At 38.3% G+C, this 10762-nt stretch overlaps 2 protein-coding genes across 2 annotated transcripts; one reads left to right on the forward strand and one right to left on the reverse strand.

The window, feature by feature from the left end:
• Window positions 1–3126: 3126 nt before the first annotated feature.
• On the forward strand, window positions 3127–5510 carry LOC103434367 (wall-associated receptor kinase-like 1). Its single transcript, XM_008372701.4, has 2 exons — window positions 3127–4032; window positions 4257–5510. The coding sequence occupies exons 1-2, from the start codon at window positions 3216–3218 to the stop codon at window positions 5381–5383; spliced, it is 1944 nt and encodes a 647-aa protein (XP_008370923.4). The 5' UTR covers window positions 3127–3215; the 3' UTR covers window positions 5384–5510.
• LOC103434246 (uncharacterized) lies at window positions 5463–10701 on the reverse strand. The gene is made up of 4 exons (XM_029101546.2): window positions 10028–10701; window positions 7334–8382; window positions 6932–7239; window positions 5463–6853 (listed from the first exon to the last, which is right to left on the reverse strand). The coding sequence occupies exons 2-4, from the start codon at window positions 8256–8258 to the stop codon at window positions 5648–5650; spliced, it is 2439 nt and encodes an 812-aa protein (XP_028957379.2). The 5' UTR covers window positions 8259–8382; window positions 10028–10701; the 3' UTR covers window positions 5463–5647.
• Window positions 10702–10762: the final 61 nt, after the last annotated feature.

A 10762-nucleotide genomic window follows, 5' to 3' on the forward strand; every position in this document is an offset into this window, starting at 1 on the left:
TGTCGTGTCGTGTCGGATTATCGGATCGTGTCAGGAATTGTCAGGCCTACTATTTATCATTACTCATCAGATAATAAGTACGTAGAGTGTAAAGTCAATTTTTAAAACGTAAACACAAAATTTAAGAATTTGGGAATGAAGGAAATAAACGCAAGTGCGTGTTGATGAGTGATGACTAGACTAGGAGATTAATTGTCTTTGTCGAGCTATTTATGCAAGTAACAAACACGAAGGCCACTGTAAAAACAACTTATACAAAGTAATGGAGGGCGCACGAGTGATAAAATAATCTTTAAAGGCTTAATTAGTTTTAAGAAATGAAATAATTTAGTAAAAAAACATATAGACATTAACGAATACGGGACTTGTGTTTTTCTTGAACATGCACCCTGATTCTTGGACCTATGGTTTCGAATTCATGATTTTTCAATATTTTTCGAAATTTAAATATTTTTAGATTAAAATGTTCATAAAATTAATTTACGATAGTCTACATAATTTAAAAAAAAAAAAAGAAGTTAATTTAAGAAAAAAAATTAGTCTAAGTTCATTCTTTTAATAATCCCGGGCTAAATTTTTAGGTCAGAATAGTTTGAGCAGAAAAACTATTTCTGGGCTAAATGCTAAATTTTTCGGACTAAAAAATTTGGCTTTTAGTCCGAATGTTAGAGATGGTCTAAGTAGTTAGCAAATTTGTTAAAAAATAAAGTAGTTAGCAAATAAAAAGAAAAATAAAAGAAAGATATTTAAAAATATTATCCAAGATTAATTAAGTTCATTGCCGTGTCCTAAACCAATTTGACCAGACACTAGCCCATCTGTCATGCGACAATTCAAGTCGTGCAAGCAAGTCTTTAGAATTTTCTTAAGATATTGGTTTTTTTTTTTTCAAAAAAAAAAATAAAATCCAATATCTTTCAAATCTTCGAGTGAGAATACTCTTTGTGAGGATTACAAAGATTTTTTAATCACATTTGTTTATTATAACATTCCACATCGCCCAAGGAAGTGATCCTTAAATGTATATTCACATCCCTATCAGTGGCAAAGCAAAAAATAGTCGGGAGGAGGGGCGAAATTTAGAACTGTAAAAGGTCCCAAAAAAGTGCAAACAATCAAATCCTTTTAGATAGTAGGCAATATTAATGTCGTTCATAATTAAGGTTAAAGGTTCTAAAAAACGCTAGGTCTAGGCAGGCAGCGAACTGAAGCCTGGCGCCTAGACAAATTTGAGTAAATTTATTTATATATCATCTAACGCCTAGGCAGGAACCTAGACGTATTTGAGTAAATTTATTATGTATATATCATATACATAAGTGTCTTACACCTTAAAAAATTATACTTGTATTGAAGCTTCAATTTATATTTAACTAAGCTTATTATTTAACATATAACATTCAAAATTATCAAAATTTTATTTTAATAATTTAGTGAATATGATAGTACGAGAAAAGTACACTTCTTATAGTGAGTTATTATTTTTTATAAAACTCTAAACTATAAATTAATAAAATTAATGCTCTGAAATCTTTTGTTAATATTAAAAAATAATTATAAAAAAATAAGAAAATAATCAGAAGTGGCTTGCAGCTGTATTTTCATTGGTAGCCACAACAAAAATGAAACTGTGCGTTTCAACTTAAATAGTTGGGCCCCTTCTTCTTCCTCGCGAATCATTTGAATCGCCGCTTCTGCAACGCAGCTCCGGCTCGCACAGGAAATGCCCATATTTCGTCTTATTTCTTCGTTATACGCCAATAGTAGTTGGGATTGAAAAAAAAATTGAAGGCCTACAACGGATGATGTACAGCAGCAGAGGAAGCAAGGGGCATTTGCAGGTTTTCTGACTGACTAGAGGGGCGGCTACCCGTTTCTGGGATTCTTTTCCGGCGAGAGGAGGGGCGACCGCCCCTCCTTGCTCCTCTGTAGCTTCGCCCTCAGCAGGCATACCTCAACAACACACAGTTCAACTGCTCTAGTAACCCTGCCATATCAAAAGGGTACCTCTGTGATGCCAGTGTCAGGTCCTGCCAGTCCTTCGTCACGTTCAGATCGTAGCCGCCCCATGACACCGCCATAAGCATCGCCTCTCTACTCGCCTCCGAAGCCTCAGAAATTGCCTCAGTTAACAAAGTTTCAGCAAATGACAAGATTCCAAGCAACATGTTGGTTGTAGTTCCAGTTTATTGTTCATGTTCGGGCAATATCCTCCAGCACTTCTCTCCTTACACCGTGACAAAAGGCGACACGTATTATTGGACGGCCCTCGACACTTTCCAAGGCCTGACTACATGTCAGTCTCTGATAGGTCAGAACTACTATGACCTTGAAGATATTCCTCTGTAGCTTCGCCCATGCCTAGCACGAAGCTTTTTGGGAGCTCACTGGCTTCCAGTTCCGTAGAAACTCCTAAGTTAAGTGAGAAGGAGGCCAGAGCACTCTCATGATGGATGACCCATTGGGAAGTTGCTCGTGAGTTCCCAAAAACAAAACCGTGAGGGCGCGTAGTCGGGGCCCAAAGTGGATAATATCGTACTACGGTGGTGGAGTGGGCCCGGGAAGTGGTCCGCCCCAGGCCAGGATGTGACATTTATCGTACATCGTGCGATTAATTTTAGTAAAATATGCTTATATTTAATTTTAAATAAAAAATTTACAATATTTTCTGACTGCACGTTATACGATGAACGTATGTGACTGAAAGATTCCTAGAATCTTCACAAGGAGGATTCGTCGAGACCAACATAATCCTCTCCGAATCCTTTTGTGATGATCTTAAGGATCCGTAAATCATATCCGTTCATCGTATGTCGTGCGGTCAGTTTTTGTGCGGTCAGTTTTTATCAAGTACTGTTTGTGTTTAATTTTAAATAAATATATTTAAAATTATTTCTAATAACACGATATATGATGAACGAACACGATTTACATATTTCTGGATCCTCACAAAAAGATCGGACAAGGATCCGAATTCTCATGCCAAATCTTCAAGCTGACAATTCTGACTAGACCAGAATATTGCCGACCTTGACAAGTTTGGACATCAGTGGGAAATTCACGCCAAACCTAAGCTCTTTTTTTTTTTTTTCTTTTTTTTTTAATATATATATAGATTTAGTAAAGGATCAAGAGCTCAAGCTAGCTTAGCTTGCTTACTTGTCGCTTGCCCTAAGATTTCGAAAGAAAAACTAAAACTTCATTAACCACATACAATGAACCTATCTTCCTTCTATGATTTCCTCTATGCTTGCCTGTGTATGTCCCTATTTTATCAACCAGCACACGCTCAGCAGGTATACCTCAACATTACACAGTACTGCGATGCTAGCTATAGCCCCATGTCAAATGGGTACCTCTGTGATTCCAGTGTCATCAAGTCCTGCCAGTCCTTCGTCACGTTCAGATCGCAGCCGCCCCATGACACCGCCATCAGCATCGCCTCTCTCCTCTCCTCCGAAGCCTCAGAGATTGCCTCAGTTAACAAGGTTTCAGCAAGTGACAAGATTCCAAGCAACAGGTTGGTTGTAGTTCCAGTTTCTTGTTCATGTTCGGGCAGTATCTTCCAGCACTTCTCTACTTACACCGTGACAGAAGGCGATACGTATTATAAGACGGCCGTCTACACTTTCCAAGGCCTGGCTACATGTCAGTCTATGATAGGTCAGAACTATTATGAACCTGTAAATATTACGGTGGGAGCAGTGTTAACAGTTCTGGTGAGATGCGCTTGCCCGAGCGAAAAGCAAACTGCAGATGGGATTACATCCCTGCTGACATATACAGTAGCCATGAACGACACAGTTGCAAGAATAGGAGAGATATTTGGGGTAAACAGTCAAAGTATACTAGAGGCAAATTTGTTGTCACGGGACAGCATTATCGACCCTAATACAACTGTTCTTGTTCCCCTCAAAAGCAAGAAATGCCCTACTTCTGATGGGAATTTCGTTGCAAATGGGAGTATCCTAGAATATGTCGATTGTATTCGCAACGGCAAAAAGTTTCCGGTGAAGTTGGTCACACTGCTAGGTATATAAATCTATCCTCTATATCTTACAGTCTAGCAGGCCGATGTACAAAAATGCATCGATGTAATTAGTAGTAAAATTATTCATTATATGTCGTATTTTATTTTGTCACGTTTCAAATATCAGACTTTACATTCTTCTAACAACTATGTCTCTGTATTACTTGAATTTTCAACTTGGACGTGAGCTAATTGGTTTTTCTTTGTTGTCTAATTTGCTTGACAGGTATTGGGATTGGGTTTGCATTCATATGCGTGTTCCTTTTATGCTACTATTTATATCAATGCCTGAAGAGAAGGAGAACCAAAACCCGTAAGGAGAACTTTTTCAAGCAAAATGGGGGCTTCTTGTTGCGAGAAAAATTCTCATCTTATGGAATTAGTAGCAATGCAAAACTATTTACTGCAGAGGAGTTGGAGAGAGCAACAGATAACTACAACGAGAGCCGGTTTCTAGGGGAAGGAGGTTATGGCACAGTTTATAAAGGGATGTTACCTGACGGAACCATAGTAGCGGTTAAAAGGTCAAGGGCGATAGACGAAAATCAGATTGAGCAATTCATCAATGAAGTTGTCATTCTAACTCAAATCAATCATCGAAACATCGTGAAATTGCTTGGTTGTTGCTTGGAGACGGAGGTTCCATTGCTAGTATATGAGTATATTTCTAATGGAACTCTCTCCCATCATATCCGTCAGAAGAAAGACTCCACCGAATCATCACTTTCGTGGGAATACCGTTTAAGGATCGCTTGTGAAGTTGCCGGAGCAGTAGCGTATATGCACTCAGCAGCTTCAATCCCCATCTATCATAGAGACATCAAGTCGTCTAACATACTTCTAGACCATAACTACAGTGCTAAAGTATCCGACTTTGGGACTTCCAAATCAGTTCCCCTTGACAAAACTCACTTGACGACACAAGTACAGGGGACTTTCGGGTACATGGATCCCGAGTACTTCCAATCTTGTAAGTTCACGGACAGAAGTGATACCTACAGTTTCGGAGTTACGCTCGTGGAGATACTAACTGGACACACCCCATATTCTTTTGCAAAACATGAAGAAGAAAACCTGGTTGCAGCGTTCATTTCATTGACGAGGGAAGATGAACTCGTTCAGATTTTGGATCCTCAAGTGGCTAGAGATGCAGATGTTAAGCAAATTCGCACGATTGCAGAGCTTGCAAAACGGTGTTTGAGGCTGAATGGGGCAAAGAGGCCTAGTATGAAAGAGGTATCAACAGAGTTGGAAGGATTGAGGAACGCTCAAAGATGCCTTGAAACGTTCCGAGAAGATCCTATAGAGCAAAATATTGATTTCCCCATGGAAATTGAATCTGCATCGCTTTGAATTTGATACACAACTATTTTAATTTGCTTCCCTAGTTTTTTGTAGTTCCATTCAGTACGACGAGATTTGTAAGTTAATATTTTGTTGAAATTTAGCACAGTCGTATCAAATATTTTAAATTTCTGAAGTTGCGGTCTAGTGGTATTAAACTTCTATTAGTGGAATTACAAAGACTAAAATTCGTTAACAAATTGCCTGACTAACAAACTGTGTACACCACCTTTGTACAGCTTCCCGTAAACAAACAGATTTCCACCTGCCCAGCTACCTACGATCATCAGATATAGTCTCTTCAGAAGAACCATCGCTGGCTATAATAATTACGTTGTCTTGTTTACCCGCACGACGAGAATGATCCCTTCTCTGTTTCCCCGTCCCAAGTCCTACCGATGAGTAGTTGAAAAGAGGAGCATTTACCTGCATTTCATTCCTTGGTACCAAATGTGATTCCCGACGATCAAAACCAGCAAGGGTGACATTCAACCTGTCTGAATGAGCAATTGATGAAACAGTTGAAGGCACAGTTGGGGGTGGAGAAGCAACAGCTTCTCTGAGCCAGTGGGGCAAATTTCCCTGTGGTCCAGTGCAAGTTGTGGGGACATCAGTCGATAACAACTTGCCCCTCCGAATACTTCTACTTCTATTTAGAATACTAAATTCATCATCTTCATGTGTGTCCCTTCCCATTTCAAAACGAGATGTCCTCTTTGTGTAACCAAGAGGCCTCCGGTGGTTTTCATTGCCATTGTTGCAAGTATAAGCCGAATTGAATAGTGGCCTCCTCGAGACATCACCTCCTCTACAAGCATCAACATCGCCAAGTGAAACTTGGGTCAGGTCTGCTGTATTTTCTTTCCATATTCCTCTTTTTGGACCCGAGAAGTAGTTGCATCCCAATTGAGGAACACAAATGCCACTAAAAAGTTTTGATTGTTCCTCTTCCCACTGCTCAGCTAAGTCCCTTGCCACCCTCCGTGGTGAGAAGTGCAATCTTGGATCCCTTAACATAGCATTCCAATTGTCCCGTCCATATCTTCTCACACCCATCCATAGAAAATCCAACTCTTCTTCAGACCACATGGTATTATATGGCATATATTTGTCATGAAAACCACCCCCTTCATTCAAAGCTCTTGCTTGGCTTACTACACTGTCATGCATAAGCTTGTGCCTCCAAACTGATGGTAAACGGCTTGAAGAAGATTGGAGCGCTGCATCTCGGATGAATTCTCTTGTTCTAATGATGGAGTTCAAGAAGGGAGATGTATTGAAGCAGGTATTGGCAGCACATCCTGCAAATATAGGTTTTTCGGTGGATGGACCCAAAAACATAGGAGATCCTTGTTTTGGTTGATCATGTTGGCCTCCCAACTGAAGAACTTTTCTCCGTTCTGAAGCTACAGAAGCAACTACCTCAGGATGTGTTATCACCGGGCCAAAAATGCCACTGGTTTTTTCTTCTGGAAACAGCTGAAATGATATAAAATAAAATTATTTGGCAGGCAAACTATCCCCAAATATTCAAACAAGAAGACTTACAAAACGTACCTGCAGACATTTATTTTTGGAAGTATTCTCCTCGGAAATCAGAGAACCAACTTTATCATCATCATCTTTGCAGCTGGCACCAACTTCTAAACATTCAAATCCATCTCTGTGTAATTGTGAAGCTTGAGTTTCCACTCTTCCAGTTCTCTCAGCCGACATTTGTGGAGGAGACGGTTTATGTAATACAAAGGCATGATTTCTGCTAGTAGAATCCAACGAGTCCCCCACAGCTTTTGGTGCATCGGTGTCAGGTTGCTTAGCAGGACTCAAGTTTAAGTCAAAATTGCAGTCCACAGTGCCGCATGAATCTGCTAGTAAGAATGTCTTGTCAGTAAAAAAGGAATGTGAATTAATAGTGTTATTGGTTCAATAATGCATGCCTAGAAATTTATGAAGTCTTACCAGTTGGGATAACAGACAGGTCCAAGTAAGGAAGCGATCTGCCTAAACGAGGGATTTCTGTTGCTTTAAGATCATCACTTGACAAAACTTGAGCTTCGTCTATGGAGTGCTTCAAATCTGTCTCATGATTTACTGAGCAGTTTTCAGGGGAAGTTTCGTCACACGAAGCGGCATTAGCACAAACAGAATTACTCAATTTGGTTACCAATGAGCAATTGTTTTCCACAGGCACAGATTTGCTTCGTATATCAGACTTATCTGTATCCTTTCTCCTTTTTTTCCTTCGGCAGAAAGTAATCAATGGGGCAGTCGACTTGGTCTGCACAGCTGAATCACCACATGAGTTATCTACCTTATTTTTAGAGAGTGAATCAGTGTCTTCCAGGTTTGATACATTCAATCTTAGCGATATACCAACACATTTAGAGCCACCTTTTATTTCAAATGATGATGATGATGATAATGATTTTGGTCGGACAAAATCAGCAGTCATTTCAGTGGCATTCCCTGTCAATCCGCAAACTAACCTCCCTCCAACATTATTATCATCAACCAACGCTTCACTATTAGTATTTGAGGACGAGCCAAATTTCTGGTGACTTGACTTATTCTCCAATGATAGGTCCATAGAAGAGGATCCATACGTATCCCTTTCGGAGGGACCCTCATCGAGACTTGTCAGAAATTTATGGGAATTAATTGACAATTGTCTAGGCTCAGGTACTTTAACTTGTTTCTTATCCTCCAGTCTGCTAAAGTCTTTGGCTGAACGCTCTTCAATCAAATAAACTTGCAAGTCTTCTCTACATGGAGAAGTATCACTCGGAGCAACAAAAAGAGCATTATGGCACTCATGTCCCTCTACAAGACCTTTCCTTGATTGCCGCTTTCGCTTGTACGTTAAAATCACTTTGGTCCCTGACATTGAAGCTTCTCAAGAGAAATCTTGCAGCAATTCCAAACCTTAGGACCCCATCCAAAAACACACTTCTACAACATGAAATATCTCGTTCTTCCGCTATTCATTAACATTTACAACACAGAAAAACCTGCAAAAGTTAAGGAAGAAGATCTAGTTAACTAAAAAGCAATTTAAAACTCATATAAAACACAATACAATGACAGATGAAGGCAAAAGATAGATTCCCATTCTATTCCCGAATGGCGATCAGTCTTACAAGGACTGCAGCAGATACCAATGGTACTTGGCATTTTTAAGCGCTAATATTTGCTAGCTAAAAGCATTTAAATTTGAAAAAACGAGATTTTTGTTCCCACTTCTACTTTTCATATATTCCGTCTTTCTTTTTTCTTCATATTCATGATATTCATTGTCGTCAAACATAGGCCCTATAGTCCATGCGTCCATGTAGAATTTGACTACTCTACTGTAAATCCTGGGTTCTATATGCTAAGGAAGAGCTGCCAATTCAAAATTTATCCAAATCCAAAACCGAAACACACACACTTACGCTACCCAGCACACGAAAACCATACCTGTTTCCAAACAACAGATGCTATACCAAATTAAAACCCATAAAACATTCCAAGAACACAACTTTTACTTTAATATTCCACTTTGAATTCATGAACTTCAAGGAAAAGCTCAAAATTCAAGAACACAACTTTTACTTCAAGGAAGAGCTGGAAATTCAAAATTTATCCAAATCCAAAACCAAAACACGCACACTTCCGCTACCTAGCACACGAAAAGCATACTTGTTTCCAAACAACACATGCTATACCAAATTAAAAACATAAAACATTCCAAGAACACAACTTTTACTTTAATATTCCACTTTGAATTCATGAACTTCAAGGAAGAGCAGGAAACTCAACCAAGAACACAACTCTTACTTCAAGGAAGAGCTAGAAATTCAAAATTTACTCAAAACCAAAACCGAAACACGCGCACTTACACTACCCAGCACATGAAAACCATACCTGTTTCCAAACAACACATGCTATACCAAATTAAAACCCATAAAACATTCCAAGAACACAACTTTTACTTTAGTATTCCACTTTGAATTCATGAACTTCAAGGAAGAGCTCGAAACTCAACTAAGAACACAACTCTTACTTCAAGTAAGAGCTAGAAATTCAAAATTTACCCAAAACCAAAACCGAAACACGCACACTTACACTACCTAGCACACGAAAACCTATAAAACATTCCAAGAACACAACTTTTACTTTAGTATTCCACTTTGAATTCATGAACTTCAAGGAAGAGCTCGAAATTCAACCAAGAACACAACTTTTACTTTAACCAAAACCCAACACGAAAGCATTACCTGTTTATAAACAACACATGCTCCACCAAATCAAAACCCATAAAACATTCCAAGAACAGAACTTTTACTTAAATATTCAACTTTGAATCCATGAACTTCTCTCTAAGCTAAAAAATTGCAGAGAACTCCATGTCCTCTGGCAATTCGAGGGCGATTTACACACATTTTCTCACATGGGTTTGCTAATTAAGCACCCAAAATGTTCCATTGAGCAGCCAAGCATTTAAATTTTCTAAATTTGTTTTTGTTTTCCAGCACTAACCTCGTTTTCCACGAAGCAATTAAAAAATTACCTCATTTTTCACGAAGCAATCAAAGGAAAATTGTGCAATTTCCACAAACAAACATACACTTGAATAGAAAGCATCGGATAAAAAAGAAGAGAGATGGATCAAACCGGAGCTCGGCGAGCAAAACGACGTCGAAGCAGTGCACCCACCGCCGGTGAGACCTCTGTTTTCTGTACAAAAATTTGAGTGCTTTACTTGCTGTTCCTCAGTAGAAAGACAGAGGAGAGGGAGAGAGCATCTATCAGTGACTGTGAAGTGACAGAGTGACTCATCGAAACGTTTCTTCTTTTTTCGTCTTTTTCGGCTTCTAATTTTAAACGTCTCCCAACCACGAGAGAAGGGACACCGTGACTTTTTAATTTAATAATATAATATAATATAATATTTAATTAAATTTATTTTATATAAATTGCTCTCTTATATTAAAGAATGATTAATATCACGTTTAATACTTAATGTGAGTACAAAAAGTACAAAAAAATGTCCACTATACATAGATCAACGTATGATAAATTATTCATGTGAAAGAACATCCACTTGTTAAGAACTATCGGGGCATATTACAAGCTGGTTTGAAACTGTTTTTAAATAATTGAAAATATTTTTAATACAAATGTTTTTTAAAATTAATTTTTATTAAAAATTAAAGTGGATTTTCAAAAAGCACTTTAAGTGCTTTCTGCAAAAGCACATATCTGACATTCTGTCAAAAAACACATAAAGTGCTTTTGGAACTCAAAATCAATTTCACTAAAAACGTTTTCAGTTATTTTAAAAACACTTCCAAACGAATCATATAACGGTAACATATTGTGAAAATGGTAGAATAGATATATAATATT

The sequence above is a fragment of the Malus domestica genome, chromosome 04, assembly GCF_042453785.1.
Source record: "Malus domestica chromosome 04, GDT2T_hap1".
NCBI classification, from domain to species: Eukaryota; Viridiplantae; Streptophyta; class Magnoliopsida; order Rosales; family Rosaceae; genus Malus; species Malus domestica.